The sequence below is a fragment of the Accipiter gentilis genome, chromosome 26 (genome assembly GCF_929443795.1).
Source record: "Accipiter gentilis chromosome 26, bAccGen1.1, whole genome shotgun sequence".
In the NCBI taxonomy this organism is placed as follows: Eukaryota; Metazoa; Chordata; class Aves; order Accipitriformes; family Accipitridae; genus Astur; species Astur gentilis.
In genome coordinates, this window is record NC_064905.1 from 9,188,111 (window position 1) to 9,204,465 (window position 16,355).

The 16,355-nt window shown below is 41.0% G+C and overlaps 1 protein-coding gene across 3 annotated transcripts in view; it reads right to left on the reverse strand.

Annotated features, from left to right (window-relative positions):
* GABRA1 (gamma-aminobutyric acid type A receptor subunit alpha1) overlaps nucleotides 1-5,335 on the reverse strand; it is a 42,784-nt gene extending 37,449 nt beyond the window's left edge. Inside the window, exons 1-2 of one of the 3 annotated variants that reach the window (XM_049829329.1) lie at nucleotides 5,293-5,335; nucleotides 1,671-1,758 (exon numbers count right to left, since the gene is read on the reverse strand). In XM_049829329.1, coding sequence (XP_049685286.1) covers nucleotides 1,671-1,744 — 74 coding nt within the window. In that variant the 5' untranslated portion in view covers nucleotides 1,745-1,758; nucleotides 5,293-5,335. Of the gene's footprint in view, nucleotides 1-1,670; nucleotides 1,759-3,900; nucleotides 4,115-4,299; nucleotides 4,470-5,292 lie in introns of those variants that run through there. The other 2 variants (XM_049829328.1, XM_049829326.1) reach the window with 2 other exon arrangements.
* Between the last annotated feature and the right edge of the window lie 11,020 nt (nucleotides 5,336-16,355).

The following is a 16,355-nucleotide window of genomic DNA, read 5'->3' on the forward strand; positions in this document are numbered from 1 at the left end:
TATATATTATCCTGTAACTCCAGAGGTATTGTGATTTTTCATTCAAAACACACATATTAAAATAGTCCTAATGCTGTTTTTTTATGACAAGAATGATATGGAAAGACTGTGTCTTTCTGTATCACAGACACTTCATCTAATTCATCAATTGTTTTTTTATCATAAAGGATTACCAGCGCTCCAGAAGAAAAGGCAAGGGAAGTTACTATGACAAAACGGCTTTAGAAACAGATACATTTCATGTAAGGTGTGTACATTTTGAGGAAAAAGTCACTGTATGCAATGGTGTTTTCATATTAAACAACAGTATAATAAAAACTGTGCACTAACTCCATCTACAGGTCATTATAATAGTGACACACCATATAATTTTTAAACACTAGTCCAACGCGTTTTAATTCTCACTTTAAGAATGCACATGCATATATTACAGATATACTAAATATATGTACACATACATATGTACACATATCTATATAATAAACATGTTTTCACCAAATTCTCTGGCTAGGCCAGATGAAGTACTTCATGATCACTTCAAATCTCACCTATCTTAATATATTATCAAAATAAAAGTATTGCTTCTAAAATGTCATGTTTATTCAATACAGCAACTGTTACATGAGCCACCCACTCTTTTTTTTTTTTTTTTTTTTTTTTTTTTTTAGCGAAAATGCTCATGCAGATGAACCTTTGCGCTTTGCCCACTCCACCTTATTTAAAATCTTCAAGGTAGCCAGAAGGTAAGCTTATCTACAGCTGCAAATACATAAGGAGACTCTATGGAGATCAAGGCACAAATACATCTTTTACAGATCACTGTTGACAATATGAAATTTCTACTGCTTTTTGGTCATTCATTAGGTAGCATTACTGACAGGACATTAGTATTTTTAAAATACAGAAATATATCTATAAGTCTTCAGTAAAGTCACCTTTACTGAATTTTGAATTGCAGAGAGTACTTCAAGTATACTCCAAACTTTTTTATAGTCTTTAGTTAACCTACTAGTTGTTAGATAAGGTGTTGTATGATTAAAAATTGTTCTTAATACTACTGTTATTTTTAGATTATGATTTCAATACATATTCCATAAACACTTGGTGCAGCATGATCTTTCAAACATAAACTGTTACGGGGTTTGAGCTTACAAATTCTTCTTCATCCAAGCAGTCTCCCTTCACCAGGAATGTCTACTTCGGATTTGCAAAACCAGCTACTAAGTTAGGACACAATCCTGACCAACAAAGAACTGAAAGTTTTGCATCTGCTTGCAGGGACAATAAAGTTACTAAATAGCACTTAAAAGAGATTAAAAACCCCTTAATTACACTTTTTTCCCCCCCTCTAAAGAAACTTGTATTTCTGAGCAGTCATTATATAAGAGTAGAAAGGATTGCACAGGTGTTTAAGAGGTAGTTTAGTTTCAATTTGTTTCAGAAAGCTTTTGCTTTTTTTTCTTCACAATATTGAAAAAAAGATGTTATGCAAACGAATTGTAGTTTCCTTTCAGACTTGCCTTGGTTAGATTTAGCTGGGATTTGAACAGGGATTAACTTCCCCCAATACACTTAGTAGTAGTGCAGCCCATGCAGTATTTGTCTTATGCTGCTATATTAAATTACAAGTTCCTAAAATATGTTGGTGCATTAAAAAAATATCTCCCCACCTTCTTTCAGTCAATGCATTCAGAAGGAGGCTCCAGGCCCAGAGGCAGTCACAAAGCACCAGGAGTCTCTTCATGGTGGGCTCTGAAACTAGAAGGAAAATAATCATCAACATCCCTTACATTAAAACAGGTACTGTGGAAAAAAAAAGTCTGATTTTGGAAACTTTTGCAGGATAATTTGCTGTCAGGCAATGACCTCACAATACTACAGCTCATGTCATTCAGAATAAGGGAGCACGGCCTTGGCTCTTCTCCTGTTCCCCTTCTACTTTTAGACACAGAGGCTTAGGGTGGGATTTATTTTGCAGTAAGGGTGTATTCTTTTTTGCATTATTCTTGAGCATTAACAAAAACAATTAGGAGTTAAAGATGCTGTCCCCAAACTCTGTGGCAATTCTTACTCAGTTTCCTCCTGTGCTGAAAATGTGACAAGGCGCCTCCATAACATTTCCAGCTAACCAAGCGTAATTGGGTTTTGTTTGACTTGAACTCGGCTCGAGTCCTTCCAAACCTCTTGGAAGGTGTCAGTGTATGGTAGCGTGACTGAGGAAGAGCAGTGCTTCCCTTACAGCCACTGCTTTGCTTTGATGTGATAGAAGCAACTTTCTTCTACAGATAGTACTATTCTCCTCGTCCCTGAAATATTAGCATCATAGGAGTCAAATGATCAGGTTCTGGCTCTGTGATCTGCTGCTACATATGCACGCTAATGTTCTTGTTGGGCTAAAGGGCACGATTCATAATCAAACCATGTGCTGACAACCTACACACCATTTCCCAAATCTCTACCAGTCTCTGACTGCTGCTAGGGAATGTTTTTGCACTAGCAGCCTTCTCCTCTCCAAATGCCTCCTGTCCTCTCTCCAGACTTCACTGAGTTACTCTCAGTTTACCTTTGAGTAGAAAGTAACACAACTCAGAAGGTTTCTTTACCTTTCTAATAAACCATAAAATACAAAGTTAGCCGATATTTGTGGAATCGGTGTTCCGGATTCAACTGATTGCCCAGGAGATGCTGCAGGTCCCTTTACATATCTATATACTGTGTGCTGGAATCCAGTTGATTTTTAGTATTCATTACATTAAATAAGGGCAATAAAATATGAAGCTTGTACTTTCCCCCAATAGTGAATTGGAGTTTTTTTAAATACCTGAGAAAATTAAGCACCGTACACGGAAATGTTGTTGTACCTTTAAATAAAGCTACCCTAATTCGCTGTACACTCTCAGGGACAATTTAAATCAATAAAATATCATTACAAAGCGGTATGTAAGCAATGGGATATAATTAATGCCTTTATAGGCAAATGATCGGCAGATAAGCAGTGAGTGGGGCTGAGCTGATCTAACTGGATAGGAAGGAGCTGGATGTTGCAGGAAAGCGTGGATAAAGATCTTCAGGGACGAGACTGCATCTTAACTTGCCCTGTGATCAGCCCCCTTACAAAGGGAAAGGCAACATCTGTGACTTCAAAAATCGCCTTCTCCCGGTCCTGCCAACTTCTGCCTTTGCAAAAGGCTCCTCGGGATAAAGAACGGAAAGTGAATTATTCTGAACTATCTTGATCTGTTGAGCTCTACGCTCGCCCCCCCCCCCCCCCCCCCCCCGCCTCCAAACACCACCCCCCGCTTCAATAAGGCACTGTAAATCCTGGAGAAGGAAAGTTTCTTGCAGCTGGAAAAAGCAAATGTTAACAAAGACTTTCAAGGAGCGTTCGACGCCGGCAGCCCCCAGCCTCTGGCCGCCCCCAGCCTCTGGCCTCCCCCAGCCCGCACCGCCTGTGAAACCAGCTCTGGGTTTCCAAACCAGCTCTGGGTTTCCCATTCAAAATGGGAGGAAGAGCCACGCTTCTGGGAGAATTTCAGCGGCGCCCACTGAAAAAAAAAGGTGGGTGGGGGGGGGGAATTTTGATGCATTTTTGACTCCCGGTGAGAGATTTGCCCATCTCTGAGGTGCAAATCGAGACTTGTTTTCCTCCCAGCATTTCAACTTTGTATTTCCCCCTCACCCTGAGAAAGCCACCCCTCCCACCGCCTCCCTCGGAAAAAAAAAAAAAGGAAAAAAAAAAAAAAAAAAGCCCCCAAACCAAAAAAACCTTTTCCAAGCGACCGGTGGAAATGAGTCCACGCTAAAAAAAAATAAATAAATAAGGTAAATTAAAATGCCCATCGATCGCTGCGGATTTTCAAGCTGGAGGGATAGGAAAAAATCCCACCGACCCGGCGGTACCTGCGGAGAGAGGGGAGAGGAGCCGCCTGCGCGCCGGGACGCGGTGCCCGCAGCCGGGAGCGCCCGGAGGGGTGCGGGTGTGTGTCTGCCTGTCTGTCCGTGCGCGTCCCTCCGTCCGTCCGTCCGTCCGTCCGTGCGTGTGCGCGTGTGTGTGCGTGTGCGAGCGAGCGGCCGCCCTTACCGGAGCCCCTCGGGCGCGGGTCCGCGCGGGGCGCCGCCGACCGGCTGTGCCGGGGCTGCCCTCCCGCCCGCGCCGCGCGGAGGCTGCGCGGCTCCGGCTCCCGCCGCTCACTCCGCCTCGGCCATCGCCGCCGCCGCTCCGCTCCTCCGGGCTTAGCACCCAAATTTCGCTTCCCAATATTCCGACCGCCGCTATTACCACAAAAGCTTTCTCTTTACCAAGACAGTAGTAATACGTCCCAGGGTAAACCGGATGTGAAATAGGCTGTGACTTCATGCCAGAGAGATTTTATTTTAGAAAGGAAGGTGGTACCAAGCTCTCATCTAGAGACCAATCCGCCCATTTTTTATATGCAGCACAATTTAACTTCCAGTGCTCTCGCCCTAATCCCTTTCTCTCTGGCTGCAGACTCAAATCCTTCTACAATCTGCAGCATTATTATTGAGGGGGGGGGGGGGGGGGGGGGGGAGCTGCACGGCCGGGGGGAGGCTGCGCTGAGAATCTTTAGACACTCGCAGCCTACAGAACAGTCTATTTTAAGGGTCGCACATTAAAAATATAACCGGTCTGCGTTCGCGTTCGACCTTTGATCGAATATTTAATCGCGGCAGAAGTATGAATGGAGGCTAGCTAGGAACGTGGAGGATGCAGCACTACGCGGGTGTGCCTGTAGCCCGTGTACACGTACAGGGACCCGGCGGCAGCCCGTGGACGTAGCCAGACGGGGACGGAGCCGCCGTGCAGTCCTAATTCAAGCCCGGTAACGGGCGTTCGGGGCGAGACCCGTAGGAAACCCGCTCCCGTCGCCGGCGGCTCTCCCACACTTTCCCACGCCTTGGATCGGTAGGTGCCCCCTTCGCCCGGAGCGGCCGCAGGGCCCCGCCGCGGACCGTGCCCGGGGGCGGCCGGCCGGCCCCCCCTGCCCCCGCTGCGCCACTCTCCCGGGGGGCGGCCGGAGACCCGCGGCGGCGCGGCGCGGCACGGCCCGGCCCGGCCCGGCACTGCCCTGCCCCGCCGCGGCGGCACTGCCCGGCCCCGGCCCTGCCCCGCCGCCGCCGCTCTTGCCCCGGCGGGGGCGGAAGGCGGCAGGACCCTCCGCGCCCCGGCGGAGCCCGCGGCCGCCGCGCCTGGCTCGCTGCCCGCGGCGGGAGAGGCGCTCCCGGCCGCCCCCCCGGGACATGCGCGGTGGCCCGGCCCCGGCCCCGGCCCACCTGTGGTCACCGAGGGGCACGGCTCTGCTGGAAGTTAAGGGCAGTTTAAGCCGCGGCCGGCGACCGTCCTCTCCTCGGGGGCGCGCTCGGCGGGCGCGGACACTTGTGCGGAGAAAGAAGGAGAAAGTCGGGCGCCGCGGGGCCGGAGCGGCGTCGGCGGTGGCGGGAGGGCGTCACGCAGCCGCTCACCTGCCCGCCGCAGGTTACCGGGGCTTTAGCTCAGGGCACCTCTCACCGGCGCCAAGCCTTCTGCGGAAATGTCAGACGCCGCTGACTGCCACAAGCGCAGCACGGTCAGCTGCCGTAGCTCTGCTTAGTGTAAAGAGAAAATGAACTCCTCGGTCAACAGTGTCTGCTGCTTCGAAAGCACTACCGGCGTCAGCGGGGTGGAAAAAAATCCTTGTATCGTGTGCATCTACTGGGTTTCCAGCACCGGCTACCTGCCCTCTTCCCCTCTCAGTGCCACCACCCATCCGATTTCTGTTCCCTCCTATGATGCTGCTGCAAGGGAGGCCGAAATCCATATATTGTGTCAGAGATAACCTGAACTGGTATCCCATGCTACAGTTAAACTATCCGCTGCAAGCTCTATCCAGATTTTGAAATCAAATATTGCACATTCTACGCCTCCTTACAAAATACACGATCTGTTTGTCTTTGTAGCAGCATGAGAAGGGCTTGGTGCGACCCAAGAAACCAATGACATTCGTAGATAAGGCTGGCAATAACTTCCGAGGTGGCAGTCATTTTGAATAAGTGCTTGACTTATAACAGTCGAAACGCTGCAATCATTTCCCTAAGCACAAGGAAAATAGAAGGTTTGTTTATCCAAGTCCCCTAGCACGCCAAGTTCACCCGGTCACTATGATCAGCATTAAATAGCCACAGGTTATTTTAAAGACTTGCAATGGACTTTTTGCTTAGTTTCCTGACGTTTCCAATGTAGTTCATCTCATTTTGATTCGAGGTTGTTAGCAGTGCACAGAAAAGTAGGGAATGGAAAAACCAACTGACTTCCCAAGGAAATTATAAGTAGTGACTTTTCAAATCACTAGCGCATAGACACGCTCTTAGTGGCTAGAGGCGTTTTCCTAATATGCAATGTTTTCACCTTCATTTGCTCTTAGCTAACATAATTTACTATGTTTTTATTCTTGCACTGAAGCATGAGAGAGTCTTGCTTAAGCAACAAGTAAGTTGAGGTCCTCAGCTGAGTTTACAAAAACAACACAAGGGATTTTTATTAAAGTACATGGACATTGTGTGGCTGTAAAACCACTGAGATTCCTTGTCCTGTTACTAGGGCATTAATTACATTATCTACAATGACCTTAAACTATTTTTTTCTAGATGAATAACATATGTTTGCAAAAATAAATAAATGTTCAACATACTTCCAGTATTTCATCTTCCCCTTCATTTCTCATGAACAAAGAAATCGTAAGTATTTCTGCTGTATGCGTGGGTCTGTGATAGGTGGCTAGACAGACAGATGGGCTGAAAAGTGAATGAACGAATGGCTAGAGGTTCACGTACCTCTGTACGCTAAAATCCGAGCAAGTAGGCAGCTGAGGTAGTTTCAGAGCCCATGATACATAACCTTGCATCCTATAGTTTTCTTCTTGACTTATTTTAATTAGTATGTAAACAATGGTAACTGGTTTTTATTTTAGTAAAGTGTCAAGGGTTGCACAGGATGGTTTTGCCTCCATGGACACAATTGCTGCGTGCCAAAGCATGATATGTTTTTCTGAGTTCTCCCTGGGTGAAAATATTGACCTAAAATTGGAAGTTGCTCATTCTGTCTCTAATTCTCATCTGCTCAGAAAGTAGGACAAAACTATTTTTCCTCCATGGCTGAGATTCCTGTCCATCAGTGCTCACACGTAACCCAGATTTTCCCTTTTCTTTTCAAAGGCTGCTATCACAGTTATCATGTCATTCCATAGTAAATGCTAAAAATATTTGGATGTAATCAAACAAATAGGCTGGTTTATGATGGATTGTGGTAACTAAATAACTGGTTTTTAAGAAAAAAACCCCAACTATAAAAGCAAATATAATTTGTTGTTACCAACAGAAATGCTCTTTTGAAGAACAAGTGCTAAGTGGAAGATATGTGTCTTGCAATTCTTATTTTTTCCCTTTCCCATCCAAATTCCACTGACGTAATCCAAACCTCACTAAGGGTAATGCATTTATCAGATACGTCCATCTGTGTGTTTCAGGCACCTAACTTAAGAGGATATCTTTGAAAATCTCAAGCTATATATAGGAGTGTGTGTATTACCAGTGAGTCTTAGGGTCATATGATTTCATTCTTGAATGAATTGTTCAAATGAGAAAGGAAAGATGCATTTGAAGTTACGTCTCCAAGTAACTCAATGTTAGGTGATGTGCATCTCACTGCATGGTTTTACAGTCACATTTGGAAAAGGAAGATATCAAGAAGATGTATGGGTTTTTTCAAGCCAGCTTTATGACTCCATAAAGTTTTCAAAAAGAGGCTATGTCATTCGTGTTACAAGGTAATGTAGAGCTAAATCCTTTAAAAACAATACTATTAAATCTAAACAGTTAGCCAAAATGAACTTGGCACAGCTATTATGTGCAATGCTTTGAACCTTGATGTTAGCGCAAGTGATTAGTAGCAATGGAGTTAAACCAATTGAATCCTGTTTTGGTAAAATATATTTATTAAATGATGGATTAAAATTGACATAGATAAAGATTTTTAAAGTAGTTAGAACTATTTTTGCTTTTGAATTTCTAGTAGGCACTTTTTGAAATCTGACCTATTCCTTAAGTGCCTGCATCCTGTCTCTGTATATGTACACATATACATCACATACACACAGAGTATTTAAATAGGTCACCAGGGAAGAATTTATTTTTTTTTTCAGTGTTGTGCTCTTTATTGTGTTGTTCTTTGTGTGTACAAAATATACATGTGTTTTCTTTTCGTTTAGGAGCATATATAAAACAGCTGAAATTCCACAGCAGAATGCTTTGACACAGTGTGTCCTGAATAGCCAAGGGATTTGAATAAAGCAAATGAAACTCAGAGATTTAGTGGCATACAGCAGATCAGATAAAGAATTAAAACAGAAAGACCATCTGCTCCAAAGCTTTGAACTCTATTATTTACAAGTCCTGCTCGTGTGATTAAATGGAAATATTTTGTTAAATATATGATTTGAATTTGGTCTCTAATTTAATGTGCTTCAGAAATATATTGAAGAATAGATATTGACCCTTTGGTAGACATAATGAAATTCAGTTGCTTAACTTTTTTTTTTTTCCCCCCTTTAATTTACAGCCACAGTCAAGAAAACAGAACGTATAATTGTCAGCTACTGTTTTTATAAAAGGCAAGAGATGATGCCAAAAAAAAGTTCACTCTTATTATGCCTCTTTCATTTTACAGCAAGGTTCTATTCATTGCCTCTTTCCTCTTCAAAAAATTAGTAGAAAGAGAAGAACTTCCAGGGAAATACAAATGAGAATCTTCATGAAAACAAGTTGCACTATTTTCAAAGGCTCAGTCTGAGATACAATGCCCGTTAAAGACATATGAATGTTCTTTCTGGATCTGTGTTGAAAATTGAAAGTGGCACTTCTTTGAACCCATTATCTATTAAAAATGGAATAAAGATGTAAAATAGCTGATGCCCAGAAACTTAGACATGATGACTCTCTCTTGAATTTTAAAGTCTCCAAATACAATATTTCAAACAGAAACCCCAATTATTTACAAGTTTCTCAGCATTTCTAATCCACAGAGACAACAATTTATTATGCCTTGCCACGCTGTTGCCAAATATCAACACGAAATTCAATCTGTAAAGCCAGGAATGGAGGATTCTTTCCTAGATAATAATAGGATTTCTTGTCTGATGTCAGAAAGGAAGAATGGGATAGTAATCTGTTTTCTAAAAAAACCATTGTGGAATTAATGAAAACAACCAAAAAGAACAAAGGTCACGGTTGGGAGCTTGTGGGGATTACAAGAGCCTGGTAAATCCAGTGGAGATCGTTGACAAGATCTCTTTTGGGGCACTTTTCCCCACAACAGCTGGATTTATTTACAGTGGAGTACAAACACCATATGTGTTTGTGTCCTGTGCTCTAACCCACTGCTTCTGATGAGGTTGAAGTCTTGACTAGAAATCTACAACCTCCTGCAGCTTTCATAGTGCCTTTAGTATAAATTCAGCACACCTTCTACAGCCAGGAAGCTCTCCCCACAAAAAGGGAGGAGTGTACTCTGGTCATCCTGGTGTGGCCGTCATTCAGTTACCCTTCAAAAATAAGAAAATAATTTTGTGGCTCACTGTCCTTCCTGCTCTGCATTTGGAAGGAAAGACTTGTTTGGGACTCAGACCTTAGAATTACAACTTGCAGTTTGATATACTTAATGATAGTTCATATTCCTACGGACCAACAATGTAACCTGTAATTTCGTATATTTTTAAGCGACAGTATTGATCCATAATGATGATTTTTCCTAAAATTGGATACAATAAAAAGCTATGTAAGCAGAAGTTCTAGATTATTCAAAGTTCCTGAAGGTTGATACTTTTTTTCCTTTTAGATATTTATATAACAATACAAAGTTTAGTGCACTAATAAGCCCTTGTTACTTATTATTTGTGGAAAAGAAGTGACTACAGAAAGAAAGTGAGCAAAGTAAATACTTAGAGAGATAAGAAACAATAAAATACATTTTAAAAAAAATAAGAAAAAAAATCAGTTCACCATTGTCCTACTGTAAATATTTGCCTTTGATTGGACTAAAAGGTGTCGAGTCAGAATATCTCAGCATGAATTCAGAGGTGTGCTTTAAAAGTGTTTAAATACCTTCCTATTTGGCCAAACACGAATCCACTTAATGCCACAGGTCGCCAATATTCTTAAACTTACACGTGCCATGCTAGGCTGAATTTTGCTGCTTTGCTGCTTTGGAAGCCAAATACCCTGCTGACTTCTTAGGTGGCCTTAGATACGTTTAATTTCTCTCCCTGTCTTGGTGCCTTTATCTAGAATTGGAACCTTGCAACCTGTGAAGTTCAATTAGCCAAAATTCCTGTAGATTTCAGTGAGTGCAGTGCTTAGCTGAAGCTTTCCTGCAAATACTGTTTAGAAGCCACAGAAAAGTTTGTAAAGCAAAGGTAACACGCACATTAGCCTGTCAGGTGCTGGTTCCCACTGTCTTTTAGAAGCACACAGTGTTTGATTCACCCATTCCTCCTACTCCACTCCCTTCCTCACTTCTTAGAGATGGTGACAAGGAGGCTCTTCAGACGCTTTATCTTCCAGTTGGACACACCGTATGTTTCCTGACTGCTGACGTTATTGCATGGAGATGTACTTGCTCAATTGCAGTACACTGTCAAAGCACTCTTGCATGCACTGCCCTGTTCTAGAGTTTGAAGTCTGCTGTAGAAACAGCAGCGTAAATATTTAAGTGATACTCAGCTTTTCAAATTTAATTTTGGTGTGACCTGCTTAGTGCTAAAAATCCAAGGGCAGTCAGGCATAGCAAATATAGATGAGGAATACACCAGGACAATCATTAACAAAGTGACATTGCAATGGTATGATTTTATGCTTAGCTTTTGCACTCATCTCTTTTAAGGTCCTTATACAAAAGACACTAACACAACTCTTCTGCATTGTCCTTCCATTTTAAAATTATTTACGTTTGGTGTTATACCTGCTGAAAATTACTCAGACAAAACTTTTCCCAGAAGGGCTGTGCTGGGATAATTGAAGGTCCAGGTGTTAGTGGCAGACATTTAGAGGCAATGTAAGAGCAGGGTAGGCTGTATGCAAGCCTTCCTCTAGCCCAAGGTATTTGGATTCTAAGGTGAGTTCTTCCTGATTTATTCTGTGGTTTATGTTGCTTATTTTTACTGTTCCAGATTAAAACCTGATTTATATGTTTTGAATTTCCTTGCAGAGCCCCCAGTGTTAGTCAGGCAGAACTGAAATTTTGATAGTGGCTAGAGAGCTGTTTGATGAACTTTTAATTTTTTCTTGTTCGTTATAACATACTAATTCAACTACATTTCCTGTTCCGTCTATTTCATGCATAGAAATATACCTCACAGTTATATGCCAAGCTTTGCAACGTGAAATCTGCATTTACAGTAGTTTGCATATGTGGTTATATTATATTAGGAAATTATTACTTTCATTCAAAAGCAGCTGAAATAATTGCTGGGCCAAACAATTAAAAAAATCAGTATTTTCTGGACATTAGCAATGAATGTAAATATTAGTTAGAATTGAAACTGTATTGTAATCTAAATCTGTGCTTTATTCTAAGAGAGAGCTATAACAATACCATTTCTGAAGGTCTCTGATAACCCAAGATGATCCAAGTGATATTTTAGAATGTAACCAATAGCTTTTAATATTGAATAGCATAAACAGTTTGGTAGGTGTACTGACTGACACCCCAGCACATGTGAACTGGCACAGCTGTGCCGAGTTCAGCTGGGTTGTTGCAGCACTGGTGGATCTGGTCTGTGCCTGCTACCCTGTGTAAACCAAGTAATTAGTGTAAACAGCTAGGCTTGCTCAGGTAAGATGTGAAAAGGCAGTCAACTTACTATGAAGCTGTGTTTAGCATTCATACTCTTTACTTGCTGCTTTCATGAAAAGGTTAATGTTTGTCTAATCTTTGTAGCATGGCTATTGGTGTGTGCTTTTACCTCTTTTGAGATTCCGTGTACTGGTATTAATTTGTTTTTGGTTTAGAGCTCAGAGTTACATATGAAAATTCTGAAATGCGTCTACATGGGAGCGGTGTCTCTTTAGTCAGTAGTGGTTCTGTAAAAAGGAGTATTGAGTCTTTTCTCGTTTTTACTGTTGCCAATCAAGAGCAAAGCAATTGACATTAGAACAGTATTCAGGCTAGCAGTCACTGGTGCGGCTGGGAGGGAAGCTACTTTTTCACTTGTGTTAGTTCTGCTGCCAGAAAAAGAGCTCTGTATTTTTGAGAGTAACTCGGTGGCATGGTTGTGGAACCACCTGCTCGATTACCGCTGTCTACCTTTACGAAGGGAATGAGAGTGCACAGGCTTGGAACAAAGAAATGTTATTATTAGCAATATTTCATGGACTGACAAGAAAGTTGTCTGACTCGCTACCTTACCACAAAATGAGAAAGTAAAGGAGTCAGCTGTTCATTTTGAAAGTAAAACTCTGCTCTGCAGGTCATTAAAGGCAGGGTTCATCTAACCCATCTTCAGCTGTGACTAATTAATTAGATACCTAAATTCTCATGTAGACACCATTTGTAATCAACAGAGTGATAAAATGACTCAGTTTACTTTTTCTTAGAGCTTGTTGAAATGGAATTAATCATTTTTTCATCGGGATATATTCCATTCTACCAGACCATACTAATAAACATTTAGCTAAAACTGTTACATAAATGTAATAAAGGATTGTAAACTCATGCCCGTAGAATATTGCCGCTGTTTTGTAGCAGTCTTGGAGGGTTGGGCTTTTTTACGGGTTTTTATTGTGTCTGATCAATTGAGAGTTCAAGGAAAATATGGAACACCACAGTATTTTGATACTGACTCAGGTGTGATGCCATGATGATATCCTCCATTTTTTTCAGGACAAAAACCCCAACCATATTGGTATATGAGATCACTTGTCAAGAGTGAAAATACTTTCCTCGCTGCAAACTAAAAGCAGTGTTATTCACTAACATATATAATTCAAGCAAGAATTTGAGATGCCTGAATGTTGAAATGGCTTAAGTCTGTGTCATAAAGTAATTGGCATGTGACATTTGTCTTATCAGTAGTCTGCAGCAAAATCTTTAATCACTTTGTAGTGGTGTCATGAATGTCTCATCTGTTAGGGATGCCAGTGGCTCTATGATTGCAAAACTGCTGGTATTTTCTTTGATTACACATAGTGATTTTCTCTAGTAGCTAACATATCAAAGTATGCTTTGTCATGGATGACAAAGAGAGTGAAGGCCCTTTTGTGAAGACAGTGATACAAATTAAACAAGTGGGACAACAAAGCAGCATGTGTCTGTAAATACAACTGGTTAGTCAACAAAATTGTAGTTATTGAAACCTCCTAATGCTAGATCCTTGGCAGACAGCAACTAGAAAGGGCTTAGCCTTGGACTTCCCCTCACTCCCTGAAAAGAAGCAAAATGGAAGGAAGAAGTAAAGAAAGTCTTCTGAAGGGAAAAAGTTCACTAGCACAAAAATGTCTGCTGTACAAAGTAAGGTATGTCAAAACTGCAAGTTTCGTGTCATTTAGGAGAATCAGCCAAAGGTGCTTATGGAAATAATTCTGTAAATAATTTATAGTTTTCTACCAATTTTTTCTTCAAAGAACAGAATATGCACTCTTCATGATTTTCCCCTCACAGTTTTTCCATGAACTTTCTCTTGTTTTAACTTTTCATTGTTCTTGAAATTGAGTAATATAGAAAAAATTATCAGTCACCTAAGCCACTCAAGCATTTTTCCCTGGTTTTGAAATACATGTTCATCAAGCATAATCATTTCTACTGTCTAATGCTAAAAGTTCTTTTCCATAAATATATTGTAGACGCACACAGGAGTGGGTAACAGTTTGTAGTTCTGATTTTCCCATTAAAGCTCAAAGATTTTTATTTTCTAGGAGCATAGCAGGAATGCACATATTTTAGAAATTCTTGCAAACAAAATGCTGAAAAATGATCAAAATAAGAATATACTTCAAAAGCAAACCTGAAGACTTGATTCTGTGAGATATCTACCATGCTTAAGGTAACACAGAGGGGGTATTCCCAGCTGTGCATGGCCCTGTGGCTCATGCACATGTGCCGACATTGTAGGAAAAATCTGTTACATCTACCAAGGGAAGATGCCAGGAACCATCTTAATCCTGAATTCACCATTTGGGAATTCCTTAGATTTCTTAGGGATTCATAAATGGCATAATTAAAGCAGCAGTTGTACTCTTGATTGTTACTATGAGTAAGTATACATCAGGTCAGAAGTAGCCATGTCCACTGTAGAAAAGCACTTGAGTCAAAGATAGCCTTATTTAGCAACTCGTTATCTAAAAGATGCATTTATGCTAGTGTTTTATTTGTATTGCATGACATTTTGAGGCAAATCTGGCTATTTGTATTTGCTGCAGTTTGGCTCACATTAGGGAGGAGTCTCAGAACGTGGAAATTCAAATCATTACAAATGAAATAAAATCAAATTATAGTCTCCAGGTTTGTATCTGCTATGCTCCAGTAGCTAATGGATATTCAGCTCATGGGGCCAGACTGGAAGTAACCCTCTCAAAATGCATAAAGGTTGGGTGCCGATTCACAGTGTCAGCGGTTTTGCCTTAGATATCTCCATCTACTGGTTTGTGGTACTTGATAATGCAAAGCCAGCCTATGATAATTAGATATTCGTAATAAATTTTATTTTGTATTAATTCACTTTACCTTTTGCTGTGTATTCGTTACTGATATTGTACGTATTAGGCATGCCAATACCCATGTCTCCAGCGCTCAAAATTCTTTTAGGGGGTGGATCTGCATATACGTGTTTATGGTTATTCCAGCCCTGTGTTTGCCTCCCTGCTAACAGCATCCTATGGATCTCTCTCCCTTTTTTCTTTCTTTTTTTTTTTTCCTCTCCCTGTGCAAGAATAGGTTCTTGGATGTGTAGAATAGTCAGTGTTGTCTGCATCATCAGATTTGTTCATTGTCCTAAGCATATTAACTGTATAGGATTTTCAGTGGGGTCCTAGTATGTTTCATTTTTCCCTTCCATGCTGTATGCTGGCAATTTTATGTATATTATTAGGAAAAATGACATCAGTTTTGCAGATTTATTGAGCAAGTACAGTTAAGCAGGTTCGGCAAGACTCTAATTTGTTGGGTTTTGATTTTTAAAATAACAGAAAGTACCTTTTACAAACTCAGACTGCCTTGATAATTATTTAAACCAGCAAAGTCAAATTCTCAGAACTGTTGGTTCATCCTCTTTAGCAAGTCAAGGAATTTACAGCTAATGTAACCCATCCTGCATCTTACTCCCACTTCCCTTCTGAAATAGACCTTTCGGTTTACTCTATTGGAGTAGGACCAAGTAGAAGTAGGATTATGGAGAATATCATGTGAAGTCATGTAGTATGACTAGAAGGAGCTAGAATTGGTATCTGCAGTTGTTATAGTTGTGTCAGTAGGTACTAAGAATTGGGACATATATTCGACAGCAGAATAAAGAGCTTGATGTACAGTTTGAACGATACAGATCATTATCAGGAATAAAATACAAACCCGTTTTGGAAAGCTAAAGAATTACCTAGCTTTTTCTTTATTAACATTTGCATGATTCTATAAAACCACTTATGTAACTAATTAATGATTTATTTGCATGACTTAGAATGCCACCCCCTGTGAGCTGTTCTCCCATGTTCTGATGGGGGTTGGAGGGGAGGAAGGTTGGATTTCCTTGTCTTCCATTTGTGTCATTAGAAATATGAAGAAAATATTTTGATTCTTGGAACAAAAAACCCCACCCAACAGCTTCAGCACCTAACAATAAACCTCTCTTAAGCATTGGTCTACAAATGCTATGCAAATATCTGCTGTTACGCATGTTAGCAGTGCCACGGAATTCATTGAGACTGTGCACTGTATATGCCTGTCCCTTTTAAATAGAAGTTTAGGACTTGAAAAAGGTTTCCTCAGATATTCTGTGTTGGATAGTGCTGTAAGGGTTCCCCACCCCCTGGAAATCCATTGGCAGAACTTTATATCAATGGTGAGATAATTTCCCTTTCTGACTGTGTAAATAATCACTAAAAAAATCAACTACTACAAGAAAAAAATGAGAAGGCCATTTGTATTGTAATTTATATATTTAAATGTTTATATAGCAAGCAGTAGCCATTAAATACTATGACTGAGCTTATTTAAATAATTCAAACTGGGAAAAAGAACATAGCTTACTCCCCAGCAAATTAATTGTCTACATGTACAAGTTATTGTTATTCCTGAAAATAATCTGATAATGACAGTGTTT